Below are 24,249 nucleotides of genomic sequence, written 5' to 3'. Positions count from 1 at the left end.
ATCACAGAGCAAAAAGAAAGCGAAGCGGACTCGCGGTGAAAAACATTTTCAAGAGCATTCTGGTTAGACTCCGGAGTTGAAACGGTAAAATTGCGCGAAAACTTACGATTGCGGTGCTTTAAAGATCCGGCGGCCGGTTATCGATACTTACGGTGGTGATAAATAGTGCAAAAAGTGACGGATTGTGGGTGTTTTGTTTTGGGGATAAGAAAAGAATGCATCAAGTGTATAAAGTCTATCATCACCAGTGTTGAAAGAAGTTTCGGGTTTTAATTTACCTTTTCTTACGGATACCGGTTTCCCGTTGGCGACTCCCATGGATGCCAGAACCAAAACCTGCTTATTTTGCCTGAAACCTCGGCAAATTCTGGTGGACAATCCAAATACCGCCAAAGCCATCGAAGAAATTTACAACATTAAGGTGAGTAAGATTTGTGGCCTCTGAATGTTTTCTTTGCTTTCTTCGTAGTTATCACTTGACATTGCAAACGGAGACAAAGTTGCTCGGATGGCGGAATCAAAAAGAACACGGATGTGAATGGCCACTGCATAAAGGAATTCGGATGGATATTGATGAGAATATCGGCGGCAAATATGGCTACCATTGTCCACCGTAAAAAAAAACTTCGCGGTATTGTTTGAATGGGACATGCGCAAATTTCAGCACGAACTGGAAATACTCCTCAGTAACGAGGATTGGGTAGGATAGTACTGGGTCCTACTATCTAGAATATACCCTCTCTTGACATGGAACTCGCTTGATAACTTTAATCTAAGGTTTCCAAAATTTAGGACTTATGGGTACATTTCTTATTTGAAATACTGTGTCATTATTCGGTCTCTTATTTTCGTCTGTGTCTTCTAAACCACTGCTTCCATCAGTTAGGAATATTGTGGTATGACCCAAAATTTATTTGGTGCTCATCAAATATCCTTTAACAATTGAGATGTGAAAGACATTGATTGATGTTGCACACTGCCTAACCGGGTACAACTCAATTTATACAGTCTATAATAATTACTCTGCTAAATGTCCAAGGGCTCTATTAACCCTTTTCCAAATGTTGACATTTTATGATAAAGCAATGCTCCGCTGTTTCAGAGTGTATACTCAGAAGTTTCGTTTCCAGCTTGACAATTGGATGAGGATTGGATTTTTTTTATATCTTTTTAAGATGATACCTGCTTGTACATTGACAGGTCATCAGGTCAGATATTACCCTAAGATTTCCCTTATTAAGATTCAAAATAGCACGGGCTTTGCCAGGTTTTATTAAGTTTTTCGCTTGCTTGGATGTATCCGTCGAATTCGTTTTTGGCGCAACCCGTTTTGGATCACAGTTTCAACCCCAACCCGATTCAGGTTCGACCGAACTACACTTTGCTTGATGTTGTTTTGTTTATGTGTTGATCACCGACCCAGTTCCTGAAAACGAAAACGACATATGTTAATGCTACGCCTTGTTACGCCATGAGAAAAATGTCCGGTAGGTTTCGCTAAGAAGTCCTGTCTGTTTTTGTTTTGTTGTTTTGTTCCTGTTTAATCTCGTTTTTTGTTCTATTTTCCAGGCATGAGGTATCTGATTTTCCTTATTTTCAGACACGCAGTCGCTGCCAGCCCCTCAAACTAAATTATAAAAAGAATCCCATTTGATATCATTTCTTTATCTTTTGTTTCAGCTTCCCCAGGATGGATGTCGTATTTGCATCGAGTGTCATTTCAACATTGCACGGGTTCAGGATTTCAAACGGACCATTGAAAATGCCGCCGATTTCGACGTCGACAGCTGCTTCGTGTGTAAATCCGAAACCACCGTCAATGAACCGGGTGTGGACAGAGTAGTGGACTATCTCATAAAGCAGTGCACGACGATCGACTTTGGGAACACCGATACGATCAAAGCATGTGTCACGTGTATGCATGTGCTAGAAACCAGCATCAAGTACGAAAAGATGGCCAGGAATTATGCCAATGCGCAACGCTTCTGCAAACAGTATTCTACATTAAAGGAATGTAATATTGCACTGTGGAAGATCGATTTGGATACCCTGGGGGAAATTTGCGACGACGGTGGTGGCGGACGTCGCATTGGTCCGAAGGGTTGTAAGAACAAAAAGAAACGTGCCCGCAGTTCCTTAGGTGGAGACGATACTCCGGCGAAAAAATCCAAGCTAGAGGACGGGTCTGTGCTTCCGGTTATGCTGACCAAGTTGACCCCAACCGGAGCGAAGAAAATATCGCCACCCAGTTCGAAAGGCAAAAGTAAGTTCTAAGTCAATATGATAAACAAGATGATAATCATAAATTTGCAATTTTCAATTTTAACTTATGGTAAAACTTATTGGAAATTGGGTTTTTGAAAAAATGCACTGAGTTTTCATTTTTGAGGGATTTCCTGATAATAAAACAAAAATGTAGCTAATAACTTGTAGGTACTATAAGTATTTGTTAACCTACATTGATTCCTTGATGGCTACAGCGTAGCGTCACGCCATTGCCTCGTAGTTTTCCCCGAAGCCGCCGACCTCTACCTGGTTCCCTGCTGAATATTATTTTCGCAATCCTTTCTTCCGACATTCGCACTAAGTGACCAGCCCACTGAAGTCTGCCGTATTTTACACGCTTGATAATATTCGCATCTTTGTACACTTGATACAACTCGTGATTCATGCGTCTGCGCCACACACCATTTTCGAGTTTCCCACCGAGTATTGTCCGCAGCACTTTACGCTCGAAAACACCGAGAGCTTTCCGGTCTGACTCTTTCACATCCACGCTTCGTGCCCGTAGAGAGCCACCGGAAAAATCAATGTTTTATACAGGGCGAATTTTGTTTCCGTTTGCAAGCTGCGGGACCTAAGCTGGTCACGTAGTCCGTAAAAGGCCCTATTCGCAGCCGCAACACGTTTTTTCACTTCGCGGGAAACGTCGTTGTCACATGTCACAAGTGTGCCAAGGTAAACAAATTCTTCAACAACTTCAAACACATCCCCATCAAACACTACCTCAGCACCTACACCACCATGCCTGTCTCTATCTCTACCTGCAACCATGTACTTCGTTTTGGTGAAATTAATGGTCAGGCCTATCCTCGCAGTCTCCCTTTTCAGAGGCACGAAGGTCTTTTCCACTGACCTGCGATCGATTCCAATTAGGTCTATATCGTCCGCAAAGCCAAGTAGCATGTGCAACCTTGTGATAATAGTGCCATTTCTCTGCACGCAAGATCTCCTAATAGCACCCTCGAGTGCAATGTTGAACAGTAAATTCGAAAGTGCGTCTCCCTGCTTCAATCCGTCTAACGTCACGAACGAGGTTGACACCTCGTCTGCGATACGAACACTTGATTTCGAACCATCCAGCGTAGCACGTATCAGCCTAATTAGTTTCGCCGGAAAACCATTTTCAGACATTATCTGCCAAAGCTCATTTCTTTTCACTGAGTCGTACGCCGCCTTGAAATCAATAAACAGATGGTGAGTCTGCAAGTTATGCTCCCGGAATTTGTCTAGGATCAATCGCAAGTTAAACATCTGGTCCGTTGTCGAACGGCCCTCACGTAAACCAGCTTGGTATTCGCCGACGAAAGACTCCTCGAGCGGTCTCAGTCTGTTAAATAGGATGCGCGACAGAATTTTATACGCCGAATTCAGCAGGGTAATTCCTCTGTAATTGGCACACTACAGTCTGTGCCCTTTCTTGTAGATAGGGCGGATGAGGCCATCCAACCAGCCGGTGGGCAATTCTTCGTCCTCCCATACCTTCAGAAGTACTCGGTGGATCGACTAGTAAAGCTGCTCGCTTCCGTGCTTGAGAAGCTCGACCGGGATCTCGTCCTTCCCAGCAGCCTTACAGTTCTTCAGCTCGCTGATAGCCTTTTTAACCTCTCCTATGGTCGGTGGGTACACAGCTTGATCGTCAACATCTATGTCCATCCTGTTCCTCGCTACATTTCCATTTTCACCGTTCAACAATTGCTGAAAATGCTCCTTCCACCTGGCAGCCACCGCCGTTTTATCGGTCAGCAAATTCCCTTCTCGATCATTGCACATGGTGGGCACAGGTACGGTATTGTGCCGCGCACCATTGGCCGTTGCATAGAATCTCCGCATATCATTCCGGTTCATGCTTTCTTGAGCATCAGCTAACACACTTTCTTCGTGCTGCCTTGTCTTTCTGCGGTGGAATCGCTTTTCTTCGGCTCTCGCTGCCCTGTACCGCTCTCTGTTCTGTCGGGTACCGCCCACAAGCATACGGCTTCTGGCGACATTCTTCATGTCTGTCACCCTCTGGCACTCTTCATCGAACCAGTCGTTTCGTCTTCGTCGTTGACCAGTGCCGATCACTTCCCGCGCCGTTGTTGTCACAGCTTCGTCTCCAGCAACGTTGATTCTTCGGTACTGCGCAGCTACCTCATCAGACGCCAAGCGTTGTGTATTGAAGCGCAGCGTTCTGTTTGTTGTGGAACTCGTGACGCTGGATAACCGCGCCCGAATTTTAGCTACAACGAGATAATGATCCGAGTCGATGTTAGGGCCTCGGAAGGTCCTGACGTGGTCTATTTGGGAGCAGGCATCGCCACTCGGGTGTCCCCAGGTGTGTTTGCGGATATTCTTTCGTGCGAAGTAGGTACTGCTGATTGCCATCCCTCTAGCAGCAGCGAAGGTTACTAGCCGCAGGCCATTATCATTGGTTCCGTTACGCTTTCCGTTCCAATTACTGGTCGGAAGAAATCTTCTTTCCCGATCTGCGCATTTGCGTCGCCGATGACTATCTTGACGTCTTGTTTTGGGCACTCTCCGTAGGACTTATCCAGGCTCTCATAGAGCTCATCCTTCATGTCATCGGGCTTATTGTTCGTTGGCGCATATATGCTGATCAGGCTGTAGTTGAAGAACTTGCTCTTCATTCTCAACACACAGATTTGGTCGCCTACCGGTTTCCAACGAATAATTTGCTTCATCTGCTTCCCAATCACTATGAAGCCAACTCCACGTTCTACTCTGTCGCCACCGCTGTAGTAGATGTGTTACTTGAATGAAGTGTTGGCGATGGGGTTCACCGCTCGGAATTCGCGTTCTCCGGTTCACGGTCAGCGTATTTCCTGGATAGCTGCCACGTTCACGCCGACATTCCGCAGTTCACGAGCCAGGAGCCCAACACGCGCGGGTTCATTCAAAGTTCAAACGTTCCAAGATCCAACTTTCCAATCGTTGTCCTTTATTCGTTGCCGGGTCTGTAGCCGTAAAATCAATTCGTTTGCTCTACTTCTGCCTGTCTTGGTTGATGAATTGTCTTCGATAGGCCACCTAACCAGGGTTGCGCATCTACATCTACCTACATCGTGCTAGAGGGGCTGCCTCCTCGGTGCTGACACGATACAGCATTGTCCGCTTGTTTTTTACATGATGACCACGGTCATAGCCATCACAACCATACACCTTTATCAGGGCTTTGGACATATTGCTCTGGTTCTCAATAGTTTCAAGTTCTTTCGGACATGCACATGGCGGGCACAGGTACGGTATTGTGCCGCGCAGGTAGGGTGGTAAGCCGTCATGCGCTAGCGGTGTTTATTTGTTAATAACTAATTTGAAAAAATAGAAATTGTTGATGAAAATTGTGAATTTTTCAATATTTTCAATTTAAAAAAAGCCCGTTAACATTGGAAACCACCTTACAAAAACCTTTATTCAGTAATTTCCCTAAATTTGTTTCCATAAATTTGAAAGAAACACTTTTTATAGCTATTTACTATTTATATATTTTATATATTATTCCAATATAATCCCAACTATGTTTCTGTTCTGATAATAATTCACGTGAGTTTGTGGCCGGCTTCTTATCAATGAAACTTTTTTTTTCTAATTGTAGTTTCCAAGCAAAATGATAAAATCTTCATCAAACTACCGCTGTTCACTAGGCCGAAGAAGAAATTGAAAAGCAAAAAATACGGTGCGCCACATTCGCCATCTCGATCGATTCCCGCCACTCCGTCCGTGGATGACCTGAACCGAATTTTCAACGTGGAACTTCGTCCACTGACGGTCCGAATAGAGCACGTCGATCTGTCGTCCTTTATGAACAAAACCATTGCTCACGATAAGGCGAACCGACAGATACGAAAGCCCAAAAAAGAGGAATTTATCGGGCTGGACGAAGAGGATGTAGTAGAGCTACAAAACACCAGTATGAACAGTTCCATTAGTAAACGGAAAAGTATTCTGATTACCGATCGAACCGAAAGTCCAAACTCGACGAAGAAGAAGGTGCAGTTTTCTGATTCGCCCAGTATCAAATACGTGGACAAGTTGGACTTTTCAGATGACGACAACAGTGCGAAAGATAAGTCTGATGAAGATGAGGATTATGAGGTGAAAACGGCCAAGAAACGAGGTCCTAAGCCACAGAACGGTACTTCGCCCAGTACGCCAGAAAATGGAAAACCACGTCCGAGGGGAAGGCCGAAAAAGATACCGAACGAGAATGGCGAGGACGGCCAGAAGGCAGAATCGGATACGGCGAACGAAAGCGAAGCAAAGGAAGTTAATGAGGATGTCACGAAAGAAAGCGAACCGGAAGTAGCGAAGGATGAAGCGGAACAAGAAGAGGTATCGCCGAAGCAGCAGCAAGAAGAACAGCAACCGGCAGTCGAAGAAGGGAAAGCAGTCACTGAGGGAAATGCTGAAGGAGAAACTAAGGTAACGCATCATGATTTCCATGGACGTTCGAAATTAGCAATTTTCAGAGCTGGGAGCAGGTCTTAGTTTTAGAGATTTGGTCCGCAAGCCTCTAAAATGTCTCTTGGTCAATGGGAGTTCTCCAAAGTCTCTTTTTTAATCAAAATGGTCTTTAAATACCGTAAATTAGGGTGTTAAGGAATGAAAAAAAAATCGACTCGAATTTTAAGCAACTTCTAGTATGTTAATAATAATTGAACAAAGGACAGCCCTACCATTCTCTCGGCGTGTTAAGGCCGCACGGGACGTCATCATAATCACCCTATCCATGTTAAAAAGCAATTCTCAAGAACCACTCCATATATCGATGCGAAAAATGTATCACTATGATTCTATATGTGTAGTGCACAACCCGATAAATTTTCAGCTTCATCGGTTCACTTAAACTCGAGATTTGCTTCCACAAAGTTTTGATGATACAGAATTGCAAAATGGGGTGTTAAAGAATTTGAGTTTCGAAAATAAAACCATATTCTGTCAACAACAAAACATATTTTTTTAATTCAATAACTTTGATGCTTTCATTCAATTTCATAAGTTATGTACAACCTTAATCAGATAATAAATCAATATTATTGAACTTGGAACTCCTGCAATTAGAGACGAACCAGCCAAGGGCTGAAAGTCTCTTTAATAAAGAAAATTCATTCATTCACTCCTGCAATTGCAAACCGTTTTATTTTAACTGCTAAATTTTTCATAGTTATTGATCCTATTTGGAAACTTTCAATACATCGAAAAATTGTCTTCAAATTATGTTTATACTTAAATGCAACAAGATCATAACCTATATATTTGCAGTTTGCGAATCCTATAAGCTATGCAGAGCAACTTCATAAACAATCTATAATATAAGGATAGTTTCAACAAGCTTTTAGTTTTAATAGGGTAAATGGCCAATTTGCCCTGTAAATAAAACACTACACTAAACAAGATATTTGCATGCAATACCCAGTGGCAAAATACTAAAGAAGAAAATGTTCCAGTATAGAGCGGAAATCTAACGCTCACTCTATAGGGGTAATCGGGGCAATATGGGCCACCTAAGAAAATCGTGGTTGAAAGCATAGAAAATATTAAAAAAGCGGAACAAAAATGTAGTTGACTTATGCTTTGAAGTCTTCCCTTTCATATTGCGTTGAGAAGTAACGAAAAAAACAATTAGGGGTATGGCTGGAAAACATTTTTCATAGTAATACATTTTCATGTGATTCCCGGCTGTACGGGGCAATATGAGCCACTATACGGGGCAATATGGGCCACCCTTCTAAAAACCTGTTCTTTTGTCAAAAATGGGTCGGGAGAGAGAAGAATATACAAAATTCAATACTTTTACAACAGCTCATTGTATTTTATACAAATTAATTCATTTTGGTATAAATCATAACAAAAAAATGACGATATTACAAAATATTCAATGATAAAACGCAACGTTTGCATCAACATGGGCAAATATTTCCATCGCAGCCAAGGACCCAAGAATGGCAACGATGGCATTGGTTCCACCCTTCGCCCTCAAAGGACGAGCTAAACTGATCCCCACATAAGCAACAAAGAGTGTCCTGGGGAACATTCTCATCGTTTTGCTTCCTTCGCTTTCCTCCTTTGTCGGACTGAATCTTAGAGCTTCGCTTAATTTTTCGGATTTGCTTGATTTCTTTGTTGGCGTGCAATGCCTTAAGCACTTCTCGATCCGGACTCAATGTGAGGATGGAGGCTTTTTCCGTTTTTCTCGTGGACATTGTCTTCCTGCGACTTGATTTTGGTAACGGCCGAATTGAGAAGGGAGAAACGCTGAAACAACCTTCCTTAGTCTCGGTCAAGCCTGATACCGTCGCAAGCGGTAACACTAAATCTTCGGTTTCACAAGTGGTCTTTGTTTGGTCGTTTTTCTGTGGTCCTGTCTTCTGTACCTTGCTCTTGGTAGTGGAAGCTGTTCCGGGCACTTGTGGACCAAACCCGTAAAATGGGCCTTCATCATCAGAATCTGGAAAACTAGAAAATGCCGTGTCCCTCTTGGATGTCGTAGCGATAGCCTCGCTCGGCAATCTACTCCCGGGATCTGTCTCGATGGAAGGTGCTTCTTCTGCTGGATCTACTGCAGCACAAGCTAATGCATCCGACAATGCTATGTCAGTAACAATTGATGGAGCAAAATCACTATCAGCGAATGCGAATCTGTTGAACGGGACAATTCCAGTCTTGCGGAATCCGTTAATCGCTACTTCTGCTCTTGCCGAACGGTGGTACGCAGTGGATAATAGGGAGCTCATCTCATTCAATGTCACAACTTCTCCTGGTCTATCTTTGAGGTAGCTTTCAATGGCTTGGGAAAAATACGTTTTAAACGGTCCCATAAAGCTCACGTCCAGGGGCTGTAACTTGTGGCTACAATGTGGCGGCAAGCTAAGTACGTGGACACTGCACTCTCTCGCCCGATCGACAAACTCGAGATTCTTTGTGTGGCTGCTGTGGCCATCGAGTATTAGCAGAACTGGATCCTCCATCGATGGTTTTGTGTGCCTGATAAAGTGTTCAAACCATTTGTTGAAACCTTCTGAAGTCATCCAGCCGCTGGGATTGCACGCGAAAACGGTTCCAGAAGGTGCGCCTTGCTTCAATCTGTCCGTCATCCGAACTCGTGGGAAGATTACAAATGGGGGGATGAAGTGTCCGGTAGCGGACATACAAATACAAGCGGTACTTAACACTCCTCGTTCAGCTGAAGTCAAACAGCCGACTTGCCTCCTTCCCCGTAATGCAAGCACTTTGGATCGCTTGGACTGGACCTATAAATGGAAATTATTAGTAGGTAATCTCCTGCTTACTCACAATCAAATTTAATCATTTACCGGAACGATGGAAGTTTCATCCACGTTATAAATTCTGTGATCCGGAATGTTCTTCGAACGGGTGATTGTTTCATAGAGATCGAAAAACTTGTCCACAGCTACACGGTTAAATCCTTGTGCCCTGGCTGCTGAGGTTGCTTCAGGCGACCGAAGGGAGATTTGCGGGTGGCGCTTACGGAAACCAGTCAGCCAATCGTTTCCGGCAACCTTATTTTTTTTGTTGAATGGATGATTGATGCCATTTTTTTCAGCTAAATCGAAGGCCAATTTTCGGATTTCCTTGATGGTGATTCCATAGAAGCTTTGTTCTATGAACAATATGTAGTCCAGTAGCTCCGATTCTTGCGCTTCCGTAAACACACAGGAAAATCCTCCAAGTTTCTGGATCTGTGGCGGGCGTACACTGTTTACATAGCGTTTCAACGTTGCTCTCGGAATTTGGTAGACGGCGGAAGCGCGACGAATCGGTGTTCCGTTTTTAACAGCTTCGATGGCCGCATTCAGGTTGCTTTGTGGCCAATTATTCCGCTCTGACCGCCGCTTGTAGAACCGCACCATGATTTGACCGTAATGAAACTGATGTGTTTATGTCTTTGATAACTGAATTTTGAGGTTATGTTACAAAAATAAAACTGATCATGTTGTTTCGATCAGGTATGACCATATTGCCCCGTAGCGAGAAGCTTTTAAAAAATCACGTTTTATTGTAAATGCGGTTTAGATCAGATTTGAACATGCTCAGAAAATGTTCAGTAATAGTGGGAGTAACGATTGCACCATACTTTTTGCTCGTAAAAAAGGCTGATATGGATTAAAAGCTTATTTCTGAACTCCATATATTATAACAATTTCAAGGTTCGAGGAAAAAAATACATTTTCAGAAATATTAGCACTTCAGTAACAAATTTTGACACGGTTTTCACTGTGAAGTATATTCGAAGCATTATCTAAAAGATCATATAGCCGGGAGACAATTAAACTTGTTAGTAAGGTCAATTTAAGGGTGGCTCATATTGCCCCGTATGGTCATATTGCCCCCACTGCCCCTAACACAATGCGTTTAGTGCCCGACGAGGCCGCGAAGTTTCTCAAAAAGAGCTCAGAATCGACAGAGTCTATATACAGAGAGTTGCGTGAAGAGGCTTCTTTGAATGATTGTTCTTCTTCGTCTTCGAAAATAGCCCTTATTTGTTTTGCTGGTCTGCCCGATAGGTAGACGGTTTGACAGTTCGATAGGTAGATTTGGTTTCACTCTTCGCACAATTCTTCATTTATAGACTCTTAGAAATTACAAAATATTATTATTGTTTACCACTTCATAGGATTACCACTAGAAGGATCAATAGCTTCAAAACCATTTCCAAATAAAAGAATCATTCGAATTTTTCAAACATTCTACCAGTGTGATTGAACAAGTTTTTCAAGAAAAGTCCCACATATATAGTACGTTGTTATCAAGATTTTCCTACCTGTTTTACCGATTGTCTAGATTAGACATTTTGGTGATATTCAGTAACAAACTTAATAGACCCCTTAAATTTTACAATGCAGTTTTACTTCACGGAACAAGCCAAAAGTATATTGGAATATATTTCGGTATAAATCGAATGAGTTTAGTTACTTGGAAAAAGTAGAACCGATAATCCCTTAACACCCCACTTATTATCAAAAAGAGACTTTCTCCATAAGAAATATTAAAAGTCGAAATCTAGATAAAATTTTCAAAAATGTTTGTCTGCGTTGTAAGCTTAATTAAATATACTTATGTTCTAAGTTACTCACATATTTTTCCTAACATTATTTCATAATTTTGTAGTTAAATGTATTTTGCCAAAAAAAAATTCGAACAAAAATGTTTTGAATCGTTTTCAATAGCTAGACTCCAAAATACTTTATTTTAATAGACATCCCCTATCGCATAATGCAGCTCACAATCCTCCGAACAAATCAAGCATTTCAGATGACTGATATATCGACTTTCTACGTTTTTATGACTTGTCAAACTTGATGGAGAAGTTCAATCCCTTAAAACCCCACGAGTCCTTAACACCCCATTTTACGGTACATTTTTTTTCTTTTGCGTTCTTGCACTAAATCTTGATGCAAAGCTATAGTAACTCCAGCGAAACTTTCCGAGACACTTACGCGACTATTCTACGGGTTTTCCGGTATTTCCTCTGAGGTACCTTGATGATAATGACAGATTTCTCCAGAGATTTTTTCTGGGAAATTTTCAGGCTCTTCTCCGGAAATTCCTCTAGAGATTCTCCAACCAATTCTTCAGGGATTGGTCCAGAAATTCTTCCAGCGGTTTTTAAGGGTTGGCATCAGGGGCGACGCGTAACCTCACTTTCTACCTGTTCTACATTACTAGAAATTGATATTTTAACAAATTTACTATCTAATTCAAAAGATAAATGATTGAAATTGACTATTTAAACCATTCTCTACTAAGTAGATACGCATTTGTCGTGAAAATTGAAACATTTCTATACGTAGAACAGGTAGATTTGAGGTTAGGGAATCGCCACTGGTTGGCATAGAGAAATTTCTTATGAATTTGCTCCAGGAAATTCATGAGCACTCCAATGCTACTACTTCCAGTATTCCCACAAGAATTGAGGGACGAATAACCTTCTGATTAAAGTCCCTCTTAAACGACAACAACAACAACCACAAGAATTACACGTAGAAAGGGGTTATTTCAGGATTTTCTCCAGATCATTTTCCACTTATGCTTCCACCGATTACTCCAGTTGGTTCTTTAGAAGATCAGAAGATTCAGAAGATCAATCCACATTGGGAGCCTTCCTTAGCCGAGTGGTTAGAGTCCGCGGCTACAAAGCAAAGTCATGCTGAAGGCGTCTGGGTTCGATTCCCGGTCGGTCCAGGATTTTTTCGCGGAAATTTCTTTGACTTCCCTGGACATTGCGTATCATCGTACTTGCCTTGCCGTACGATACATGAATGGTTCGTCACTCCAAGTGTCGGCATTAATTTACTTCCATTTGTTTTTTCTTTCATTGGTATTTAATAAAAATAAAATATATACTATCTACCAGCCCAAAGCCATTTTCACATGGATTCCAAAATTTTTCACGAATTAATTCAGGTAGTTTGTTTGGAACCTAAATAAATTCAATCAGGGATTACTTATGAAGTTCCTTCAGGAATATCTACCGTAAGGACGCCATTTAACAAAATTTTAATATGTTGGTTATGCGACCTTGCCGCGATTGGAGGGCATAATCCATTAGCCCATATGATGGAAACCAAAGGCGTAACCTAAAGCGACCATATATGTCCCGCGAAACGCGGGACACCCTGTCAGATCTCGTTCCCAATTAAACATTATTCGTATTGGATATGTATTTTACAAACATTTTGGGTCTAAATCATGATCTAATTGCTTAGTTTAGTCAAACAATTAAATTTGACGCAGTAAAATCATATTGAAAATTGCGTTGTCCCGCGAAACGCGGGACGTCTGGTCACCCTAGCGTAACCTGTAGTTGTGGTATCACATTTTGGCATTTTTTGCTTGAAGCCGCGTCATAATTCATATGGCATAGACGCAATAATATCTCGGATGTGATCCAACGGACATTCTGCGTTATTGATAGAATTGATGCCCATTTCAAATAATTAATCTATTCGAAGTGAACATTAATACTATTGGTGACCATCAGTTAGCCTTTTGCTAACCAGAATGATCCGTAGCCACTCTTACTGTTAGCTAGCTAGACACATCGTTATCATATACGACGTAGGGAATATTACTCTGAGGGAAATGACTAGTAGATTCACTGAGTAGAAATAAGTGGCGACAATCTTATTTTAATATGGTTTTTTCATTGCCATAAAAAGAAATACCTTTTTTGTAACAATAGTATAAATAATCTAATTCCAGTTTCATTTTCGCAAAATTACAAGCCACCGAAAAGTGAATCTTGTAGGAGACTGTAATAGAAGCCTAAGGTAACTTAACTCTTAAATATTCACTATAAAAATGAAAGTAAGACGCTGAGATCGATCGGTAGGGTACACTTGCTAGTTTCGAGAAATTGAAAGTGACTTTTTTCTTTAAGGATATATGAACATAATGACCAATAAATACTTTTAACAACAAAAAATGAAATTAACTTGAACTACTACTAAAAAGCCTAATTTTATTAAGACTTGACGACAATTGACATTTAAGGCCCTAATCTTACGTAAAAGACTACACTACTATTTCAGACAAATTCTGATGGAGCTGCTGATTTTCACAATGCTTCCTTTTCTCAGAAGCAAGGGAATATGGGTATTTTTCAAAAACTACCACGTCACAATACTAATAAAAAAAACAGTGTTCATGTGGGCACCATAGCCTAGTCCGTCTGAGTATTGGTCCTGGTAGAGGGAAAACTTGACGAGAGCCAGTCCGAGGGTTCAACCTTGACAAATAAAGCTGTCAGACAGTTCCAACAATAGAAATATTAGTAGTAGAACGCTAATGGCGCTGTTCTCACAAAACTGAATTAGTTTATTATCACCTTTAACTGTATCTTTTCATTGTTTGTTCGATGCCATGTTGTAGTGGATGATTTTAATATTTATTTGACACTTTGAGGACCGGTACTCAAGCTGTCAGCGCGTGGCAAACTAGATGTTAGTAACACAAACAGTAGCGACATTAGCATTCTTAGGTTAATGCTTCTACTGTTCCAACTGAATACCATACAAAAAAAAATTAGGGAACATCGAGTAAGGCAGGTATCGACTTACTGAGGGTTCAAAGTATGCTAAATTGAAGGGAAAAAGTCGATAAAAGTGCTGGAAACATTATGGAATCTTCGGATTTTTGCAAGATTTCCAACAATTTATAGATCAATACACTACACACTTAAATTATTTTACGGATTCCTGTGAAATCTGAACAGCTGAACAGTTCGGTGAAATAAATTAACGGAGTACGGTAAATTTTTACAGTATTCGGTAAAAATTCACCGTAATCCGTTAAATTCCGATGAAATACGGTGTTTTATTTCACCGAATTGTTCAGCTGTTGAGATTACGGTGAAATTCACCGTAGTGTGTTTAGTGTGTAAATCTGTATGATTTCCGTTATGTCGTATAAAGTTCACGAATGAATAAGTCCTTTTTTTAAAATTTGTCATTTTTCGAGTCTATTTTTTACCGATTATTTTTTTTGAAATTAGCTCATATAATCTAAAAATTCTAATATTTTTTCATCACACTTGAATGGTATTAGTATATAAGCTTTCTGTGCAAAAAGATTAGATACTTAAAAAAAATTCTAACAGTCAAACATCATATATCTGCATCGATATAAGCAGTTTTTTCGAACTTCTTTTATTTCTTTTTGTCTGAGTTTATAACACTGACTTATAGCATGCTCAAGGATGGAAAAAAATCAGCTCTAACGACAAACAACACAGTATTTGAATGGTCCAAGAGGGCCGTCGCTCTTGCAGCAACATGATTTCAACACCTCAACAAACGCGCTAATCATAGATATATGAAGCATCCGATGAACTGTTTGTCGTAGGACAAAAGGGTTTATCGGATATTGTAACATGTTGCGATTGATGCGAATCAATTCAAAATTCACGGATAAACTTTCTCACATACCATGCACGATTGACTTTCTGATTAAAAACGACAAGGTAGAAGACGAATCGTTGAGTGCAATCAGAAAAATCCTCCAAAGTTATGACTTTGATTCGCGAACAATTGATCGCCAGCTCACAGGCCGAGCGATTCATTTTTCGCGGAGCGTAGTTTGTTGTGATGGCTTGACGACTAAGGGTTTATCGTTGTTGCTATGATCGCATGATAAAGAACAACCACGATGCATCATTTGTTTTATCATGATCACTAGATATCCATCCTTCAGCATGCTTATTGCTTCATTTCCTTGTCAGCTTTGGAGTTTTCACATATTATTTCAGATGAAATTTCAAGAATTTATGCAGCTTTCAAGGATTGCTCATTCCACCCCATTGACCCCGACTACCCCTATTTGAAATACCGTAGCAAACTACCTAAATTAGTTGACTCTGAAATCCAATATGGAGACTACATTTTTACAAGTCATTTACTCTATGAGTTATAAAATCAAAAACATTTTAAATTGCAGAATACGCCTAATGGTAGGCAATTTCCTAAGGAAATGTTTTATTCTTAATAGTAATTCGTTAATGTAGCTATATTGAAGATACTTATACAATTTTTAACATGGGAATCGTTTACGGTGATTACATTACATCATTTGCAGAACTCATCTGCTTCTTATTCTTCTTCTTCTTCTTGACATTACGTCCCCACTGGGACAGAGCCAGCCACTTAGCGTAGTGTTCTTATGAGCACTTCCACAGCTATTAACTGATAGCTCTCTTTGCCTAAGTTGCCATTTTCGCATTCCTATCTCGTGTGGCAGGTACGATGATACCCTATGCTCAGGGAAGTCAAGGAAATTTCCATTATGAAAAGATCCTGGACCGACCGGGAATCAGACATCTTCAGCATGGCTTTGCTTTGTAGCCGCTGACTCTAACCACTTCTTCTTGGCATTACGTCCTCACAATATTGATACAGATTCTAAAAATAGAAGAGATTTTTGAGGGCTTGTGAAAAAATGGTGCAATTATAGGGAGCCGGATCCTATTCTTGGCAATTTTGATTCACTTCGGCAGTGGGGTTTATCGAAAGTTACAAAGCAACTAGGGTTGTCATGCCTATTACGGATTAAACCCGCCGACGATGTTTTGAAAAAAAAAACCTGTAGGTCATAGACACAAGTCAATTTGGGCAAATTGAGATGTAAAATTGTCAAACATAATAGAATCGTTCTGGTGGGCTTCGATCCCATGACTCCCAACACACTAGACTGGGCGCGTCAACTTGTAGTTGGAACAGAACGAGTAACGATTCTACATCGCAATCGGCCAACCTGAAACCAAAGTCCGTGACGACCCCATATTCTCCTTCGCAACCCTACATCTCCTTCGGCTCTCTTAGATGCCCAATTTGACTCTCCTAACGCTAAAAATAAAATCTCTCGCTGTTATTCGTAGGCACGCTTCAATTTCTTGAAAATGCGAATAATGCCGATAGTTTTTGAAATCATCTTGCGGGGTTATCAGTTCTTGCAATGTTTTTGAATTTTGTTAAACTTTCTGGATCACTAGTGAAACTTATAAAAAAGTGTGGTTTGACCAACAGATTTTTTTTTTCTTTTGTTAAAGTAAAGTGCTAAAGTTCAATCAGTGATTTTTTTCATTTTTCACTTTTCAAAACATTTAATGATTGTAGTTTGAAGTAATATTTTTTTTTTTTTTTTCTATCTTTATTAACGAGATTTTTAGCCCTGGGCTAGTTCATCTCGGGACCAACGGCTTTACTTCCCTTCCGAAGGAAGTCGTCACTGAAATTTTTAGTGACTATCTCGGGGATGGGATTCGATCCCAGGTCCTCGGCGTGAGAGGCGTGTGTTCTAACCACTACACCAGGTCCGTCCCCATTGAAGTAATATTGCTGTTTGCATTTGAGATGCAAATCTTGACTAATCGTCCTCCAAATGCGGTAACACAAAACAATCAAAGGACACCTAGCAACGATTATAAAAATCATCGCCGTCCTAGCAAGAAAAATCTATCTTTGACATCGCATTTCTTGTAAAAAATCTTACCGCATTTGGTGTTCCCGCATTTGATATTTGCATTTCAAACGCACACAGCAATAATATCATATGGTTACTAATTTTACCAAAATAAGAATGTTTAATTAAATCGAGCTCAACCTTATGGTGGATCATAGCCCTATATCGTGTGGCAAGGAGGAAAAAGTAAAACGAAAATATCGATGGGATTCGACCACATGAGCTTTAGCATAGTCTTGCTGCGCGTTAACCTTTACGGGTTATTAGGGTCCCTAAGCAGTTCATAATACTTATCGTGATTGAACATACTTATTTCATTCAGATAAATGTCGCTCTCTTTTTTGCTATTGATTTCCATAAAAAGTTTCATATCGTCAGTATAAATAAGAATTTTAACATGTTTTATCACATATGAAATATCATTAACAAACAATATGAATAACAATGGGCCTAAATGTGAACCTTGGGGAACTCCTGATGTAACATGAACAGGTTTAGATAGCTTTCCCTCAAATCTTACTACCATCAATGCTCCAGATTCCGCTCATTTAAGGGAAGCTATGTGTCTAAATGTTTATTATAAAATAAATATTGTATCGATCAAAACTATTTTCATGTCACAATGTAGCTCCAAGTATAGGTAATCAGTGGCAAAATAAAAATAATTTGAAAAACTTTCATAAAAAAATATTGAATTGCATTTGTTACTGCATCTAAGTGTTCCTATTTCCGCTCACGTTAAACAGATTTCGGGACGAATTTACTAAAACATGCGTTACTTCGAATTTCGTTATTTATCCTGATATTTTTTATGATCAAACCCCCTGGGCTTGGGATTATATTTTCCAGGGAGCGATGAATTTTGATAATTGATCGCTGTTGTTAGTAGTTTTGATTAGATGTTGGGTAAATTTCAAAGCAATGGCAACCTTTTTATTACAAAATTTAGATTTTATCTTCTGACCTAAAGATTCTGGTTAAACTACTGTACTATGCAGTTGGGCTGCACTACGCTATCACTCATCAAAATTACTTTCACTTCGGGAAAATATAATTTCAAACTGGCGAGAAGATTACAGACTGAGGGTGGGTTAGGAGCACAATCAGACCCTTGAATGTGCAATGTGGGGTAGTAATTGGGAATGCCATTGACGGTTTGTAATCTTCTACGAGGTTTTCGAAAACCAACAGGGCGCGTGCACCGGGTTGCGGATAGGAGCAAAGGGAGATCAATAGCATCTACCTAAAATAATAGAGCAAAAAGCCGTTCCATGATTAGGTAATGTTAAGCGATCTTCTATGGTGTTCTAGTACTATAAAATTCTTCACTCACTGGGAATTCTGGCCTTGATAATATCAATAGTGATAAAAACATAAAATAATACCTAATACTTAATAAGTACAATGTAGCTTCAATGTAGTAATAAATGAAATAAAATTAATTTTCTATACTTGACAAGGTTTTGAAGACAATCAATGAGTGAAAAAACTACCTATTCGAAAAGCCACATCAGCTAAGTCTATACATATACAAATGTTGGTCATAGGGTCATGGCGAGCATTCGATATGTATGTCTATGACTGATTCTGATCTAATAGGGGCACTAGAAGACCACGCGGACAATTTCGAAACAAATTATTTTTATACATCGGTCTTACGTTCCGAAAGGCTCAGCTATGCTGCAAAGTAATTTTATAAGTTATTTTTTATTTTCATTACTGCTGTTTAATTGTTTATAATTCTAACAAAACTACATAATTAACTCATTACTAATCACTGTTCCTATATTCTCTTTTTCTCTCCTTCTTATCTGTTGCATGATTATGAGCATCACTAATATAATGCATGAGCATGCACAATAAGAATAATTTCAGGATTGAAAGCAGTACATGGATACCTGGATAGAATAGCTTCGAAAAGGGCGCTCAAAATATAATATTTCTGGTCAGGGAAGTATTTCATCAAGGATATGTAAAATTTTTCCATTATTAACACCTAGATCACACAAACAAATGAACTAATATCAAATATTTTTTAAATATTTTTATATAAATCAGCATCGTCAATCAGTGTAAAAACAGATAAAGTTTGTAAAGTTATCATTATCGATTAAATTGCGCTCTGTATAGTAATGTTCATTCAGTATCAAAATCTCCTAAAGCGTCGCATTGTGCCATCAGCAGCCCTTAGCATCACTCTCATATTGTTATTATTTTGTTGTTTATAAAATTTCTAGAAAGCGATCAGCATATTCTTTCTTACTTGTACAATGGCCGATCTATTTGGAATTTTAATAAGTCAAATCAAACTTCAAAACTCAAATTAAATTGCTTTCAGCACATTTACATTTTGCAGCATTAATCGCATTACTGTGTCAAGTCTTCTTCATTCCCTATACCCTACCCCAACCCTTCTTATCCTTTCCGATGGTGTTCAAGTGGTCCGCATAGACTATTACGGCCATTACCTATCCCTTACCCCGGCTTTGGACTGACTTGCGCTCTCATTGCCCCACCAAACGCTGCAAAATGAAAAATGAAATGATATTTTTTATGATCAAACCATAGCTACTACTGCAATAAAGAAAGCTGTATACTAAAATCGACATTTCTTTAAAATTTTATTTGATTTTCTGCATGAGCGGTTATTGGAACACATAAAAATACCTAGTGGTCCAATAACCGCTCACGAGGTCTTGTGTTTTCAATATAAAGAAATATTTTATCAAATGAAAATAATGTCAGACGACTTCATTTAAAAGTTGTTAGTATTGCTAGAATATATCCGTGCGAAAAATGTTGGTTTTTGACTCGAAAAATCGATTTTTACACTAGTGAGCGGAAATAGGGGCATGAGCGGATACTGGTACACTGATGGTATTTGTTGGCGAATAATTAGAAAATTTTGCAGAATATTATCCTGGAACTCAATTGATAATATTTTTACTAATAATTTTAGGGCCTGTTCACAAATGTCATAACGCTGAAGGGGATGGGTGGGTGTCCTCAAAATGTTACAACTCATACAAAATGTTTCAAAAATGTTCATTTTTGGCGTTATGAAATTTGTGATCGAACCCTTAGCAATTTCCCCAAAAGATCCTCCAAGTCTAAAAATTCTTGCAGGCGTTCATCATAATTTCTTCAGAAGTTTAATCAAAGATTACCTTACAATTTTCTTTAGAAATATCTCCTGGAACATTTCCGGCTATTTTTCCAATCAGTTCTGGAAAATTTTACTAACAGTTCCCTGGGGACATCCCTGGAAGAACTCCTGTAAAAAATCTTTGAGGTCTTTCCTTGTTAAATTGCTGACTATTTTCTGGAGGAAATCTGGAAGGAATCTACCTGGCAAATTGCTGGAGGATTTCCGAAAGGAATTTCTGGAGTAATTTCTGAACGTATCTTTTTAAAATTCCCACATCAATACGTATACAAATACGAGTACTTCTATTTTCTGGCGTTACGTCCTAATTGGGACAAAGTCTGCTTCTCAGCTAAAGTGTTTTGTGAGCACTTTTTTGTGCTCTCTTTTTTCAAGCATGAGGTCTCTAAAGTTCCTATTTTAAGTTAATCGGTCGCTATCAGTCTCGAATATTTCCTGTGGTGTAACAAATGTATCTTTAAAAAAGTCTTCATCTTTGCCATAGAACGTTTAAAAGTACTACATATACATTTGTTTCACTTTTTAAAAGTATTACATATAATTGTTTCAATCAGTTTATTTATTTGATAAATGATGTTACTAATTGATTGTTTTAAATTCATTCAAATGTTTTCAGAGTGACAAGCATGAAGACGACACCGGTAGTAGTGAACCTAAAAATGACACCTCTGTAGAACAACCAGAACCACCAGTCGCCGCTGAGGAAGATAAACCGTTACCCGACGCTTCTGCGGTAGCTGAAATGGAAACCGAGGATGCAGACTCTTCAGAATCTATGAAAATTGACCAGATTGATCAGCCACCTGCAGACGCGGAAATGAAAGCTGTGGATTCCCCGGAAGACGTAGAGATGGCCGAATCCAAATCTCCTCCAACCGAAGACGTTGAAATGAAGGAAGTTGCCAGTACGAGTCCTGAAGCGACAGAAACCGAGAAGGAAACAGCTCTAAGCAACGATACTGCTTCTACTATTCCAGAAACGACGGAGAAGGTAGATTCCGCAACGGAATCTAAAGAAACTGTTAGCACAAAAGAAGACGAGCCCACGCCAGAGTTTGAAACATCCGATAAAGAGGAAGAAGAAATGGACAAATTCAAGCAAACTCTCAGCAACATTTTAGGCCAGGAAGTTTCGGATTCCGATCAAGGTTTAAGTCAAGACAGCCAAGATAATGCACCTTCGAAGCCAGTAGCCGACGAAAAGCATGAGGAATCAGAAGCAGCGCCACCAAGCGAACCATCTGAGAAAGACGAACCCAAATCTGAAACACCCAACAATACAGATCTAGAAACGCCACCAGTAAACGATTCGGATGAAAACCCAGCTGGAAACGAATCTCCCGAGAAGAAGAATCAATCGTTCGCTTCACTGGAAGACGTAGATGATATTTCAGACGATGATGACATCCTCGATCGGCTAGATGATGCCGACGAATTAACCGGACGGAAACGATCGCCCGATTTGCCTCCCCTGGGTGAGGACAGTCTTTAGGATCATTAGGCCATAAGGATACCGAGATTTATGTTTATTATTCCTTGAGTTTAATGTTTTACTGTATGACCGCTGGCAAACAAAAAAAAAACCGACGGCGATATTATACGCTTTTGGCGACACAGAACATTTGTACACATTTATGGAAAGTGTTTGAATTCAGGATTGAGGAAAACGGCGACTGCGAGTTAGTCCACAGAAATTTTACATTTTAAATAAATTAAACGGCAGAGCATAGTGCGGACACAAACTTTAGATGTAAAATGTAAATGTTCTAGATACATCAGATGATTTGTAGAGGAACAAAAGGCATTAAAATACAAAAATACTGAATTAAGTTTGCACAAGCTTCTGTTGGTTGTATTTAATATCCGAAAAACAAGGTTTGCAATCATCTATTAAACATATCCCCAGTAACCGAGCTACTCAAGCTGCAATTTATAAGTATAAGGTACAGTGGGGGAAGTGTATCAGTGGGGTAAGTGGATCATTTGTCAATATAAATCATAAATGCTTGAATATGTGTAATGTTTTCGCACCATTGCTTCGTTTTAGGTTATATTCTTATGCCCACACTGATACTATTGCAAAACTGGTACTACACGTATACTAACACAAGCAAATTTGTTAGCTGCAAAAAGTAATTTATTTCAACATTGTTTTCCATCAATCAAAAATCCATTGTATCTCTGTCTTAAATCGAATTCTATAATTTTTTTCGACACATGGTGAGCACTTCAGTTCTAATTGAATGAATCACAATGAAAAATATGTGATTTTTATAAATAAATACAAATATATTGGACATGGTACACTTACCCCTACTTTTTAATGGGGTGGGGTAAGTGGATCAAGAATTATTATCATTTATTGGCAGACTGCTTACGAGAATTTTATTAAGCTTTAATATCCGCAAATGTTTTCCTTTGTTTTCTTCCATTCCCAGCTTGAATTTGTCAAATTGACCATAGAAAATTTGAATTAATCCACCTAAAAGTTTTTTTAACCTTTCTGGCATAAAAAAAAATGTAAAAGAATAATAATATCAAAATGTACACGAAGCTTTTCGTGTTTTATCTAAGTTGAGTTGTAAAAGAGCAAAATATACTAATTTTCCAATTGAACGCATAGTATCGTACCTTATTTGACCATATAAATTGTTCTAGACAGATGATACACATATGTTCATAAATAAAATAGAAGTATTTCAGTTTGTTATTCCAGAGTAAAAGTAACTAATGTTTTTAAACTAAGAGTGTTTTTAGAAAATATCGTTAGGAATAATCCAACAATACTTCTTTATAACTTATGCGTATAAATGGATGAATTTTCTCCAAATTTTTCTAGAGTCAATGTTTTTTTTTTTGTTAGATTTAGTATGAACTAATATATACATACTTTTTATTATATTTTGATTAAATAAAGGAACTATTTTTAATTTTAAAGTATTATAATGTAACATTACTAGCACTAATAACAAGAACGAGAGTAATATCATTTTTATTATACACTAGTGGTCCCGGCAAACTTCGTTTTGCCATCAAGTAGGCTGTTGAAAATCGCTTTGAATCGTCCCATACAAAATGACAGCTCCGTTCAGTCCCGTTTTTCCTACTTTCCCGGTGAACATCCTAGAACTTTTATACACACAAACACGTCGGAACCCTTGACGAACAAAATGGAGAAAGAATCATCCAAATCCGTTGCCCCATTCGTGAGCTATTTCGTGACATACAAACACCATTCCATTTTTATTTAGATAGACTAGTGGTCCCGGCAAACTTCGTCTTGCCATCAAGTAGGCTGTTGGAAAACGTCAAGAAATCCCCTATACAAAATAAGATTTTAGTCTTCTCCCGTTTTCCTGATCATTCTGGAGACTTTTCAAAACTTTTTCCTCGCACAAACACGTCGCATCCCTTGTGGATTGCAACAGTGAAAACCTTGCGTCAATCCGTTGACCCGTTCTCGAGCCATTTCGTGACATACAAACACCACTCCATTTTTATTTATATAGATAATCACACCACATTTGTTTCGAGAACAGGTTTTTTTAATTGGTGATCCACTTACCCCATCATGGTGGAACAAGTGGATCATTTGGCGCAAATTTTTAAGTCTCTCATACTCAATACATAGCAATCAGAAAAATAAAAATAAATGACGATTTGAAGTATAATAGTCCCTCATTTGTTATCCACAGAAAAAAATTGATTTACCTTATTCACGTTAGCTGTACATAACAATGAAGTTAATTATTGATTTTTCTGTATCCACTTACCCCACGGTACCTTATATAAAGTGCACAAATCTTCCAAATGGCGGGGAACGTGCC

General features: G+C 39.2%; 2 protein-coding genes across 2 annotated transcripts; one reads left to right on the top strand and one right to left on the bottom strand.

Moving 5' to 3' along the window:
• On the top strand, positions 1 to 22,261 carry LOC5564063 (retinitis pigmentosa 1-like 1 protein). The gene is made up of 4 exons (XM_001648328.2): positions 1 to 421; positions 1,681 to 2,263; positions 5,876 to 6,702; positions 21,039 to 22,261. The coding sequence occupies exons 1-4, from the start codon at positions 317 to 319 to the stop codon at positions 21,912 to 21,914; spliced, it is 2,391 nt and encodes a 796-aa protein (XP_001648378.2). The 5' UTR covers positions 1 to 316; the 3' UTR covers positions 21,915 to 22,261.
• Positions 7,428 to 10,172, bottom strand: LOC110677233. The gene is made up of 2 exons (XM_021848305.1): positions 9,594 to 10,172; positions 7,428 to 9,530 (listed from the first exon to the last, which is right to left on the bottom strand). Exons 1-2 carry the CDS (start codon positions 10,149 to 10,151, stop codon positions 8,181 to 8,183), a joined length of 1,908 nt encoding a protein of 635 aa, XP_021703997.1. The 5' UTR covers positions 10,152 to 10,172; the 3' UTR covers positions 7,428 to 8,180.
• Positions 22,262 to 24,249: the final 1,988 nt, after the last annotated feature.

Source organism: Aedes aegypti, chromosome 1 (genome assembly GCF_002204515.2).
Source record: "Aedes aegypti strain LVP_AGWG chromosome 1, AaegL5.0 Primary Assembly, whole genome shotgun sequence".
In the NCBI taxonomy this organism is placed as follows: Eukaryota; Metazoa; Arthropoda; class Insecta; order Diptera; family Culicidae; genus Aedes; species Aedes aegypti.
Note: the sequence above shows the minus strand (reverse complement) of the source record. Positions and strands in the feature narration are given on the sequence as shown.